The 13,160-nt window shown below is 45.1% G+C and overlaps 3 protein-coding genes across 4 annotated transcripts; 2 read left to right on the forward strand and 1 right to left on the reverse strand.

The window, feature by feature from the left end:
- Nucleotides 1-1,715: 1,715 nt before the first annotated feature.
- On the reverse strand, nt 1,716-2,174 carry LOC117590055 (gamma-aminobutyric acid receptor-associated protein-like 1). The gene has a single exon (XM_034282375.1). The coding sequence runs from the start codon at nt 2,125-2,127 to the stop codon at nt 1,777-1,779; it is 351 nt and encodes a 116-aa protein (XP_034138266.1). The 5' UTR covers nt 2,128-2,174; the 3' UTR covers nt 1,716-1,776.
- A 666-nt stretch (nt 2,175-2,840) lies between these two features.
- On the forward strand, nt 2,841-9,934 carry LOC117590051 (lutropin-choriogonadotropic hormone receptor). Of its 2 annotated transcripts, none has more exons than XM_034282371.1 (17): nt 2,841-3,385; nt 5,392-5,787; nt 6,029-6,186; nt 6,266-6,340; nt 6,445-6,522; nt 7,051-7,125; nt 7,196-7,261; nt 7,337-7,405; nt 7,464-7,538; nt 7,597-7,714; nt 7,796-8,187; nt 8,257-8,409; nt 8,483-8,628; nt 8,694-8,922; nt 8,992-9,187; nt 9,241-9,437; nt 9,505-9,934. In XM_034282371.1, the coding sequence occupies exons 2-17, from the start codon at nt 5,521-5,523 to the stop codon at nt 9,680-9,682; spliced, it is 2,472 nt and encodes an 823-aa protein (XP_034138262.1). In that variant the 5' UTR covers nt 2,841-3,385; nt 5,392-5,520; the 3' UTR covers nt 9,683-9,934. The 2 variants fall into 2 exon arrangements, with proteins under 2 accessions (XP_034138262.1, XP_034138261.1); XM_034282370.1 differs by having other exon boundaries at nt 2,842-3,385; nt 9,500-9,933.
- Nucleotides 9,935-10,167: 233 nt separating this feature from the next.
- Nucleotides 10,168-10,922, forward strand: LOC117590056. The gene is made up of 3 exons (XM_034282377.1): nt 10,168-10,345; nt 10,420-10,560; nt 10,662-10,922. The coding sequence occupies exons 1-3, from the start codon at nt 10,190-10,192 to the stop codon at nt 10,725-10,727; spliced, it is 363 nt and encodes a 120-aa protein (XP_034138268.1). The 5' UTR covers nt 10,168-10,189; the 3' UTR covers nt 10,728-10,922.
- Nucleotides 10,923-13,160: the final 2,238 nt, after the last annotated feature.

Genomic DNA, 13,160 nt, shown 5'->3' on the forward strand with positions numbered 1-13,160 from the left:
TTCTTGATAAGCATCAATAGCCGAGTCGATTTAGCCATGTCTGTCTGTCCGACCGTCTGTCCGTCCTTCTTGTTGAGCGCCTGGATCTAAGAGACTATAAAAGCTAGAGCCACAAAATGTTGCATCCAGATGGCTGTATGCTCACAGTGTTACAAGTGTATTTTTAAAATGAGCCCCGCCCCCTTCCGCCCCCGCAAAGAGCGAAAACCTCCCCAGCCACAATTTTGAAGATAAAAGAAAACTATAAAAACCATTCCGTAGGGAAAGACCATATCTACCAGATCACCAAATTGGGATCCGATTGCACCATTATTACAGCCATAATGAAGAAATTAATTTGCAGTGGCTCATTTTTGAAATACACTGGTTTCAGTGTGAGCATATAGGATGCCTGGATGCAAAATTTGGTGGCTCTAGCTCTTATAGTCTCTGAGAACTAGCCGACAAACAAGACGGTCAGACGGTCAGACGGACAGACGGACAGACAGACATGGCTCTATCGACTCGGCTATTGATGCTGATCAAGAATATATATATACTTTATGGGGTCGGAAACGTTTCCTTCTGTGCGTTACATACAACCGTTATTCGCACAAATACAATATACCCTACTTACTCTTTGAGTACCGGGTATAAAAAGAGAAATAATGTAAAATGCCAAATGTAAAATTCGAAAAAATACACAGGTACAGCTAAGGTACAGATGTCCTACTGAGTACTGGGTATAAAAGTTGTGACGCGTAAGAAGCGTCTCACACATCCCTTCTCGTTTTTTCGTTACAAGTGAACCACAAAATGACAAATCGTTCATGTGTGGCTTCCCAGTCACAGCCTCGGTCAGATCCAGTCCCAGATTGTCGTGTATTTTCGGCCACACACTAATTTCTTAATTAAATTTACTAATACATTTTACACTTTTCTTTCCGCAGAGAAGATTCCGTGCACAGGTGTGTGTGTGTGCGTGTGTGTGTGGATTCGCTTTGCATTGATCTAGTCAATTAGTGGGTGTTCGAACGCTGATCGTTAGCCTGTTTGTAAATAACATGATATGCACATCGCAGGCTAAATGAAAATGTATAACAGAATATTTAAAATGTCTATATACATAAATTCCGCTGAACTTGCCAGACTGTTGTCTGTTGTCTCTCAGTGTGTGCTGGTGCCTTAGATACGATATGCATATTGATAGATTTATAATATATTTAGGTACTATCTACTGGTCTCCATTTGCTGGTTTGTCGCTCTTAATTTATCTATTCAACTATGTATTTTCACTTTGAAAAAGTTTCCTCTGTCAATGAGTAGAGTCAACAAAGTTTGTTTTTTGCTGCACCATCGCCAGGCTTTGGAATTTACTTTGAATTTTTACGAGTATTGAATGCAGCGCTCGGAGCACACTTTAGCAGCGATTTAAACTGGATTTCTTCTCTCATATTTTCACCAATTCACAAATTCTTCACTTAATAAAATAGCAGCACCAGCCCCAGGCTCCACTTAATATGCACCTCTGCCGAATCTGAATGGGCACCAGTCGCTGTCGACTCGCCATCGACTCTCACTAGATGTGTTTTGTTCGTTTCGATTTTAATTAATTTGTTGCTTGGTTTGTTTACAGATCGATGAAGTTGGAGCCCAGACCATAAGGGAATTACATTTTCGCATGCACAGCGCATTCACAGCGATGACGACGATGATGATCGTTGATCCGATGATCGTTGCTGTTGCTGAACAATTATTTAATTAATGCCAAAAAAAAAACGTTACAACAGATGGTCCCTAGACATTCTCATCGGAGTAGGACATGTAGAGGAAGTAGTCCTTGTCGCGATGCTCCTGGTACAGCGATCCCATCGTGGCCGATGTCGGGGGAATCACATTGTTCACAATGAAGAAGAGAGCAGCATCGGGGCTGAGCTTGATGCGCTTGCGAATGAGAAAGTAAAGCTGCCCCACAGTGAGGTCGGCAGGCACCAGGTACTTCTTCTTGTCCAGTTCGGGGTGTCGCGTCTTGGGTGCCTTCTCCACGATGACGGGCACACGGTCGGGATAGCGGCGGCGCACCTTGTCGCCCTCATTGCGCCGCTTCTCGAATGTGTGATCCTTCTTGTACTGAAAGTTCATGTTCATTTTGCGAGAATTACAATTCCAAAATGACGAGAGAGATTTAAATTTGTAGTAATTATTTGATTGGGCTATTTTAAAATCTTGTTGACTAGATTCTCTTAGTACATAGCTATTTACTAATAAGTCAAGGCCTACTTCCATTTCTGCTTTCACTTCAGCCTTGACAGGAGCCAGTGACCGACCGCAGGGCAACAAGTGGGAAAGAGGCGGAAATAAAAGCGAAAGCTTTTCACCCACAAATCAAGCCCACACATGAACCGACATGAACAGACATTCACCGACACGCACCGACACTAACATGCACGCACCCATAAAGAAACTATATAAGGAGGTCTCGTCGGAAAAAATTTGGCAAACGTGCGAGTGAAAGGGCTCTCGCTGTAAGTGTGAGGGCAACGACAATGGAGTGTGCTGATTAATCATATTATCATCATCAATCAATAGTAGTCTGTGTTTTGAAAAAATAAACATTTTGAAAAAATTTGAAAACAAATTTTGTTCGCAACCAAACTTCCGCGTCGACAAGCAAACGAGCACTGAGAATTGGGAAAAGCAGCGAGTAACTCTGCCACCGACGAGGCCTCCTTATATAGTTGCTTTATGCACGCACCGCACCCGAAGCTAAAACAAACAACTTTGCTTTGCTTTGCTTCGATTCAGTTCAGTTCCCGTTACGTTACGCGGCTGCCCTGGCTCTCATTTTGCGTTTGTTGCTGAAGTAGGTCGGTCGGCTCGGGCTCGCTTCGGTTCGGTTCGGTGTCGTTACGGTTTTGTTTCGTGTCGTCGGTTTGTGCTTAAGCTGGCTTCCGGTTTGGGGAGCATCGCGAATATTCCATTGCTGTGGCTCGGGACCTCAACAGGTGCACTAGACTCGAGTTGCGTTCTGCCAGTGATAGCGAGCAAATATGGCGGTACGGTTCGTCCTCTGAATCTACAGGATTACCCGTGCAATTTAAAAGTAATTCAGTTTTGTGAGCATCTGAAAAATGCTTTGTGCCATGAATTGTTTACCCACGGCAAATTAAACGAAAAGAAACTGCGAATGAAACTCGGGGAAAGTGTGTACTAAACATTACCAAAGATTTAGGTACAGCAAAAAAGTGTTTTCGCTACCATTACGGAAAAGCAAAGCCATCATAATTCTATATTTAATCGCACATGTGATGGTGCGCGTCATATCAGTGGAATAAGTTATTACAGAATCCAGAGCCGCCTTTCATGTATATTCGTAGGCCGTAGGGCGTAGAGCGGCGATTGTGCGGTGAGTGCGTGTATCCATAATATAATCAGACATTATTTTGTGCTCCCTACATGGGTGTGAAATCCCGCCACACATTGTTCATTTCGTAATCTCGAAAGGGTAATCGGTCGGTTCTGTCATTCAGTAATTGATGCTCAATGCACTCACAAATTGTTAGCACATGACTCTGCAGTTTGGTTTGTGTTCTCCGCAGAGAGAACCCTATTTTCATAGCAAATCGGATGATAAACAGTGTCATAAGAAGGAGCAACCAATGAACTAGAACAGCTGCCAGTATGATTATGTTCAAGGAACCAATGAACCAACCATTCTCCTCTCCGCTGGACACACAAATAAAGTTAATTTATTTTTAATTGAATTTATCAGAATATTCTAGTGAGAGGCGGGAGCTTCACTCTCCACTCTGTCTCTGTCCAGCTTTGTTCCACAAATTGTTACTAACTTGTTTTATAATGCGATTAATGCCGCAATTAACAATAATTCGTCAAAAATGACACCAGAACGACAGCAAAGGCAGAGGCAGACAATGGCCCGTCCAGTCCAGTCTGTCCGTCTGTCCGTATGCTCACTGATGCGAAACAGTTATGGGAAACAGTTGCTGGCACCTAATTGGATGAGCTTTGATGGCTCCATTCGTTTTGCACCATTAAAGGATGCAGGCAGCCAATTAAGCAAATTGCTTCCATCGCATATCAAAAGGGAAATCATCGAAGGATTGGATTGGCATCTGCATCCGTATCCATCCGAGATACGTCGAGTCGGTTGGTACTCGAACTGCTAACTATTCGTTCGCGCTTTGATTTTGAGGCAAACAATCAAGCGCAGAGCCTGCCAATCAATTGAAATATTGTGTAAATAATTTACTCAACTCATTTTCTATCTCTTGAACAAACTTTTCGTATGCTCGAATAATTTTATTATCGGTCTGTAAACTGATTGCGTCATTGGCACATCAACTAAACTTGGATACGGAACAGCAGCAGCAGCAGCAGCACGTGGAAGATTTGTTGGCCAGATGACATTCCGATTTGATCTCCCTGTGGCTCCTTTGGTTCATGGCGGTTTGCACATTCCGCTGTAAGGTCGCCAGTCTAAAGGGTGCTAATTAATTGCTTAATTATGCCCTTTATTGATTGCATGCTCTATGGGGTTCCATGGTCCATGGGGAATGTAGACCCTATTCGGTAGGTAGCATTGTGTGCACTTTGTACCCACGGCATATAAGACAATAAAGCGTTAAAGCTGGAACTGTAGCTGTAGCTGGAGCACATGCGAGAACAAATATTTGTTAATTAAAATGTAGAAAAATGGCAGGCACACACCTGTCGGCAGGCCTTTGAGCTGCTGCTGCTGCAGATAAGCTATAGCTACAGCTATAGAATTATGGAACTAGTTTTTGGGTTAAACGGAGATTCTACGGTTCGGCATTCCCGCCCCAAATTCTGTTTATTGACCACTAATTACGAGCAACTGAAACTGAATGTTTCAATTAGTGTTGCCATTTCGGAATAAATATCCATGAAACGTGATATGAATATACATATGTATGTACTTATGTACATACTTATCTACATTGTATCTACATTGTGTCTAAAAATAATGCATGAAGTTAAATATGCTATTTTATGTCGATGATAACAAATGTTAATTAAAACTCCCCACTCAGTATTTGCTTTGTGTCTGTTTGCCCGTGTCAGTGTCCTCTCGAGGTTTCACTGTACATTGTATCTCTCTCTCTCCCTACGGATGATTGCCTAAGAAATTTGCTGCGAATATTTCGATTTCGATTGCGTTTAACGTCTCTCCCTTTTTGGAAATCAATCGCACACGCGTCAGAACCGAACCGAGTCGCAGAACGTGAGCAACCAATTCACATGTTGCGGATCGGATCGGATCGGATCGGGCTGGATGCTATTTAACTTTATCATTTGGCTAGCTATTCTTCGCACAGCTTGATGACTTTATTATGCACTCTCTGGCACTCTCTTATCTGACACATCTTACAGGCTTACCACAAGATGAGCAAACGGAATCATTCCAATTAGTAAGCGACAGATTGTGACAGCGAGAAAGCCATGCGGCTGGCATTACGCTCTTAGGATCTGCCGTAAGTGTGTACACTACTCACAGGAGACATGCCGAGGACGGAGTGCCCGTCAATTGAGTTCCTCTTCCTGCTGCTGCTGCTGCTCTGTGGCCGACATCACGCATACGCCCTGGATGTGGAGGCGCTACGGGATAGCAATTGCCACGACAGCCACAACGGTTTTGATATCTATCCCTATACCAATATCAATACCAACGCTAGTCCCAGTCCAACTTTGATGCCATCGACCCTGACACTGACACCAGCGCCCGCGCCCTCTCCCTGGAAGTGTTGCTGCTGGAATGCATCTAATCAAGTAAGTGTCTGATGTACGCAATGTAAACCATATAAATACATACATACATACATACATACATAACTGTTTATACAACAATAAACGTGGACAAACAGCCTTAAGTGGTCAAGAGTCTGCGGATATTGAATTAATCAACTAATTTTCTGCACTCAACACCCACTCGCACTCGCACTCTCACTGCCACTCCCACTCCCACTGCCACTGCCACTGCCACTGCCACTGTATCTGCTTTTCCACACAGAGCGAAGAAGAGGTGGAATGCCGCTGTGAGGGGGAAGAACTCAATCGAGTTCCCCAGACACTGAAGCTTCCCATTCAGCGTCTAACCATCGCCTCTACGGGATTGCCACGCCTGCGTTCCACCGGACTGAAGGTCTATGGCCCCACACTACTTGATGTGTGAGTATCCAGGAACTAGGAGCCAGAAAGGGATATCTATGACTATATGAGCTGTGTGTGTCCTTTGTCTCCGAAACAGAGCCTTCACCGACTGTCTGCAACTGGAACTGATACAGGACGGCGCTTTTGCCAACTTAACGCTGCTGCGAACAATGTAAGGCCTGATTGTAATTGTCAAGTGTCAGGACAGTAATCAACTGCAGCTGATCACTGATTATACAGATATACATACCATATATACTATCCATCTACTTGTAGCTACATTTCGAATGCACCCAAACTGACCTTCCTGTCGCGGGACGTATTTGCTGGCATTTCGGGCACCGTTGAAATAATGTAAGTCAAATCAAATTATCCATAGATGAGTTGGGTAAATGTATGTAGAAGTGTGAGTGTGTGTGTGTGTGTGTGTGCAGCAAGGAGTGAGTGAGAGAGAAATATTTCTGCTTGTTGCTAGCTTCAGCAAAGCAAAGGGTTTTCAGTTTGTCAGAATTTGCTCTAACAGCAGAGATCCAAAGGGAGAAATGTGCGAAAACAAAAACAAAAGTATAAGTAGAAGGGGGGGGGGAGTGCATACCTTTGTTACCTGTTGTCTGTAACTGTGTATACACACACACACACACACACACACACACACACACACACACACGCGTACATTAAAGCTAAGGCCCGGGAGCAGAGTGCTATGTACAATGCAGATGCGATGCGATGTCAATAAATAAGCACTCTGAGGGGTAAATTTTGTTGTTGTTGTTGAGGGAGGGGTATACTGTGAGCTTTAAGTTTATCCATGGAAAATGGCAAACTTGCATCAACTTTGCAAACTTCATTACAAAATTCCATTCTTGACATTCTCGGCCGCAGACGCATCATAAACGGCGGACTAACCAGCGTTCCGGACCTGAGCCACCTGCCGCCGCATAACATTCTGCAAATGATGTGAGTTGAGTGGCGGATTGGTAGGGCTAGTTAACTTCATGGCTAATTTGCTTTCATTTATCCCCCGCAGAGATCTCGATAATAATCAAATCAATCGCATAGATACTAAATCCATCAAAGTAAAGACTGCCCAATTGTATGTATTTTGCACCATGTATTACCCACCCCCATTCAAGTAGCTCCAAGTAATCTCTGTTGTAATCTTTCATAGCATTTTGGCAAACAATGATATACGCTACGTGGATGATTCGGCATTCTTTGGCTCAAAGATAGCAAAACTGTGAGTAGAAACCCAATCCCATTAAGGGATAGTAGATAATGGTTTGATTTTTATGCAGCTCCCTGAAGGATAACCGAAAGCTGAGTGAACTGCATCCGAATGCATTCCATGGCATCATAGACATAACAGAACTGTAAGCAGTAATACCAATAAATCAAAGAATAGAAACTCCATCATGATCTCGTTCTCAGCGATCTCTCTAGCACTGCGCTTGTGGGCCTGCCATCGGCGGGACTCCAGACCATTGAGGCATTGTATATCCAGAATACGCACACCCTGAAGACGATACCCTCCATATACAACTTTCGGGTAGGCCAAGGCCACATGCCTTTAGCTTCTCCCCGACTAGCGACTAGCGACTAGCGACTAGCATTCAATGTTTTCTTCCAGAATTTGCAGCGCGCATATCTCACACACTCGTTCCACTGCTGCGCCTTTCAGTTCCCCTCGAGGCACGATCCCGAGCGGCATGCCCAGCGTGTGCGGGAGATTGAAAAGTGGCGTGAGCTGTGCCAGAGTCAGCGTCTGGCCCGCAAAGCCGAGAGAAATGCAAATGGTTCTGCTGGGCAATGGCAGATGCCGGATGATTTTGGCAGCTTTGACTCTGAGGAAGTCGTGGAGGCGGTGACGGATGCCTCCTCCACCTCCGCCTCCGCCAGTCTGTATGCCTCCTTCGACTACATGGCGGATACGACCATCAACCTGGGCCAGTTTCACGAGCAAATCACTATTAATCCAGACGATGGACAGTCGGCCGAGTACTGTGGCAACTTTACATTCAGGTGAGAGTTCTGCACTCCACACTGCACTCCACACTGCAGCACACACCAATTACCTTTGTTTTTTGCTAGGAAACCCAATGTGGAGTGCTATCCCATGCCCAATGCTTTGAATCCGTGCGAGGATGTCATGGGCTATCAATGGCTGAGAATCTCGGTTTGGATAGTAGTCGCCCTCGCAGTTGTGGGCAACGTCGCCGTGCTGACAGTAATTCTATCGATTAGGTAACGGTGAATGGAAATGGGGCGCCGCAGAATGTTGTAAGATAATCTCGAACCCCATCGAACCCCATTGCAGGCCCGAGTCGGCGTCGGTGCCGCGTTTCCTTATGTGCCACCTGGCCTTTGCTGACCTCTGTCTGGGTCTCTACCTTCTCCTGATTGCCTGCATCGATGCCCATTCCATGGGGGAGTTCTTCAACTATGCCTACGATTGGCAATACGGTTGGTTGGTTGGAGGCCGCGGATTTGTTTTGTTTTTAATTTGCATTCCCCTCTCTGTCGCACAGGTGTGGGCTGTAAGGTGGCCGGATTCCTCACAGTGTTCGCCAGTCATTTGTCGGTGTTCACGCTGACCGTGATTACCATCGAGCGTTGGCTGGCGATTACACAGGCCATGCACCTGAACCATCGCATCAAGTTGCGCCCCGCGGCGATAATCATGCTGGCTGGCTGGATTTACTCCGTGCTAATGTCCTCGCTGCCATTGTTTGGCATTAGCAATTACTCATCGACCAGGTAAGCACTCCCAGCACCCATGTACGCCTACATCACGAACCGAACTGAATCCTCTGCGTCCGCTTGCAGCATCTGCTTGCCGATGGAGAACCGCGATGGATACGACACTGCCTACCTCATTGCCATTCTCGGGTGCAATGGTGTGGCCTTCTCCATCATTGCCGTGTGCTATGCCCAGATCTACCTCTCGCTGGGCCGCGAGACGCGTCATGCACGCCAGAAGAACCCCGGGGAGATGAGTGTCGCCAAGAAGATGGCCCTGCTGGTGAGTAGAAAGAGAGCAAATGAGAGGATCGATCTACTTGAAACATATTTTAGGTCTTTACCAACTTTGCCTGCTGGTCGCCCATTGCTTTCTTTGGACTCACCGCACTGGGTGGCTATCCGCTGATAAATGTCACCAAATCCAAGATATTGCTAGTATTCTTTTATCCACTGAACTCGTGTGCGGATCCCTATCTGTATGCCATACTAACATCGCAGTACCGCCAGGATCTCTTCACCCTGCTGTCAAAGTGAGTCCGAGAGTCAGACTGTCTCTGTAGCCATAATTTGTGCCTCGAATTTCACATTGCAGATTAGGGTTCTGCCGGCAGAGCGCTTTAAAGTACAAGCACAGCTCCTCCATTCAGGCCACATCGCGCTTCACCATCCACGGATCCATGCAGCGGCACGGATCACTCACCTGCAAGATGCAGCCGATGCTGGGCACGGAGACGCAGAGCATGCTGAAGAGCAGCGAGGATTATGTTTAAACTGATAACTGGAAACCGAAGCCCATGTGTATTCTGAATACAATTCTCTTCTACCTGTTTGTGATATATGATGTATACATTATTTTTATCTGTATTTTGTTTTGCTTTACGCTAAGTAGCTCTATCTCTCTATACGACAAAGAAATACGTTACGTTAAGTTTTTGTTATCTGCTGAGCCAGTGCATCACATTATTGAAAATGTTCTACCCACTAAGATTGTTTTCTAAGGTTCCTGCTAAAGATTTCAATGGAATAAACTTTAAAATAAACCCAAAAACAAGTTAAACTTACTTGAACAGCAAGGGAGAATAGCAAAGAGAGCTCCTCCGCTAATGCCATCTCCTTTACTCCTTCGCGCCTGTCTTTTGCTTAAAATAATATTATTATATCGAATAGTCGATAGATTCGTCTTGTCATACTGACAAAAGTTCGAAGTCGTGGAACATGCCACTCTGTCGAGAGCTCGTTGGCATGAGCTGAACTGAACTGAACTGGGAAGCAACTGTGGAAAATGCAACGTGCTGCGCTTATCTGTGTTTATCTGTGCATTGTTATTGTAAAATGTACGCACTGCTACAAGGAAATACCCGGACTGAGTGGCAAGATGTTCCCGAAGACTGCCACCTTCCACTTTCCGGAGTACGCCTACAAGGAGACTAGTAAGAATGTAAGTTCCGAGTTTATTGATTTTTCTCTGTGCCGGCTGAATCCCTGAATCGTTCACAAATCGCTTCTAAACAGGAAATAACCTACCACGAACAGGAGGTGGCCTGTGAGGAGCACACCCAGTGCATCAATCTGAACGCGGACGTGTCCAAGATCAACTGCATAAGGCGCTGCATATCGTCATCCTGCTACCAGGACATCTATGCCTTCAACGAGGTGAGTAAACTCAGCGTATGAGCGGATGAGGGCTCGTTTCGGAACTCTCATCCCCATTGTGGTTTTTGGTTTTTGGTTTTTGGTTTTTGTTTTTGCTTCAGCTGGAGGAGGGTGAAATCGATGTGAGACTGAACTCCTTCAAGGGGTGTGTCATCCAGAGAATGTAGCAAAAGTCGCCGCTCCTGCACCATTTATATCTCACGGATTACCTGCAGGAGATGCAATGGAAGATCACCGAATACCTTCGCCAGTGGATTCCCCTCACCTAACTGATCCTCCACCCATTGCCTTAAGGAGTGAAAGTAATAATAATACAATAATGATAATAATTAATAAACTATTTGGTCGGTCATGTCTCGAAATGAAGTTGTACGATTTGAGGGTTACCTTAATTTCGATTGTTGTTGTTCTATTCAATTACACAATTGTTGTGGCTACAAAAGTAAGCAATTTCCCCAGGAAAATGCTGTTTCAGTTTCAGTTTCAGTTTACGACAGCTATCGGAATTGGCTCCTCTCCTGCATGTAGCCTGCTCCTCCCTCTTCAGATCAATCAAGCAAAATCAAGCGTGTTGTATAAATACAACACATACACATACACACACACACACATATCAACGTTGCACACACACACACACACACACACACACACACATGCGCCTACGCTTACGCATATTTGTGCTAGAGCGGCGTTTAAGTTTAGTTCGGTAATTAAAAGCCAAATGCTCATAAAACGACAATTTATTAGCATTGTCGTGGAGTAGAGTAAGTATATGTCCCATAGGGGTGGGAGAGGGGGGGTAGGGAGTGTTTGTTCGGCACACTTTGGGTGGTGGATGTGCTGGATGGATAGCGGATATGCCCGATGTGCGTGTGTGCGCGCCACAATTGCATATGGCAGGAGTTGGGGCAGTTGTCGGAGTCTCGGTGGGTGTCGGTGGGTGTTGCGTTTGAGTTGTGTGGAAATCCCTATGGATTTTTAATGTACTTAATGTGAGTGACAGCTACGGAATGGGCACGATCGATTTTCGCGCACACTCGTCACGCCTCCTCCCCCATCAAGTGAATGTCAACTGTTAAATCCCCATGCACTCCCACGCACTCAGACGTTATCAATTACAGTAAACCCATTTATTTACATACATACATCTGCATATAAAGTATGCAAGCCTATGCAGGCTTCCATCAACCCACTCCACTCTCTCCCACTCTCTTTTCTTAATTCCATCGTGTGTCGCATCCTTTAGAATCCGCCGGAAAACACAAAGTAAATTCATAATTAATACATTCGCAAAGAGTGATAAAGAAAGAGAAACGAAATTAACGCGGCCTCTACTCGTATAGTGAACCCTCGCCTCTATGTACAAAGCCCCCGCACCGACACCGACACCGACCCCAACACCAACGCCAACGCCGGCAACGTGAACCCGTGCCATGACCCAAAGCAGCACGGAATGGAACGCACACGAAAGGCAGGCAGCGGGGTAGAGTGCGGTGGAGTGGCAAGCGTTTGGCAAATTAGCCAAATGCGTTATTTGGCCGACAAGCAGCTCGCTCAGTCGCTCACGGGACGTCCTGGCGTTTGGCCGCAAAAAATCAGCCCCACAGCAGCACGGGATAGACGGACAACCTCCGCGAACTGCGTGGGAAAGTGTTGCCTAAAAGTTACTACAAATTTGAAAAGGATTTCTACGCAATATAAACCATGTTCCAGCAAAACTGATTAATTGGTTAGTTCACGAATGAAACCATCCAAAATATCCCAACATCTGGCCATAATCAACTGATAAATTTATCAATTAACTTGCTATCTGCTATCAGTCAGTCTATAATGAGACTGTGTGTATCCGTGAGTGTGTGTGTGTGTGTGTTGTGTTGTTGGTGCAACAAGTCTGTGCGTCTAATCAAATAAATACATATGAGAGTTAATTGGGGAATGGAATGCACATTAATGAGACTTGAGCCCCAGGACTTGGACCTCCGCCTTCGCTTCAGGAACTTGTGTGGGTGCTCGCCAGCTGTTGCCCCTCCACCTATGTATTTACACCTTCATCACCATCATTCACCTCTGCTCTTAATGGGCCATAACCCTGCTTGATGTCGATGCTTTTGATGAATCATAGCAGAGCGGGAGAGGGAGCAGCACCCGTGCGTCTAATATTTTCGTTTATGTTTGTACTTAAGCCACGGGCATCCACGGTACTTTGACTATTCAGTTTTACTCATCTTAGCCATACCCATACCGTGTACCGCGTACCGCGTGTTCGTTCGTGATCTCCCCACTAAGCCTTCACTCTCGTAATCATTTTATATCAGAATTTTCCAAATATTTTCCGAACAAAACCTGGCAATGTGCGCCCAAATAAAACAGCAGCATCAAAAACGATAAAAAGAAAATCACAGCAAAAATGATAAATTCGAAAAGTAAAGAACGAAAAGTAGCCGAGGAATTTTTTTCGATGCCGCCCTGTGTTGATGGTTTTGTTGCTATTTGTGTACTTTAATCAACAACACAAATGAAAAACAATAAAGAAACTACAAGAACAGCGAAGCCGAAGCTGGGGATACCCTTTAAGATTTGAGTGAGCTTCAAAGTTGTTA

This window comes from Drosophila guanche, unplaced genomic scaffold (genome assembly GCF_900245975.1).
Source record: "Drosophila guanche unplaced genomic scaffold, DGUA_6, whole genome shotgun sequence".
NCBI lineage: Eukaryota > Metazoa > Arthropoda > Insecta > Diptera > Drosophilidae > Drosophila > Drosophila guanche.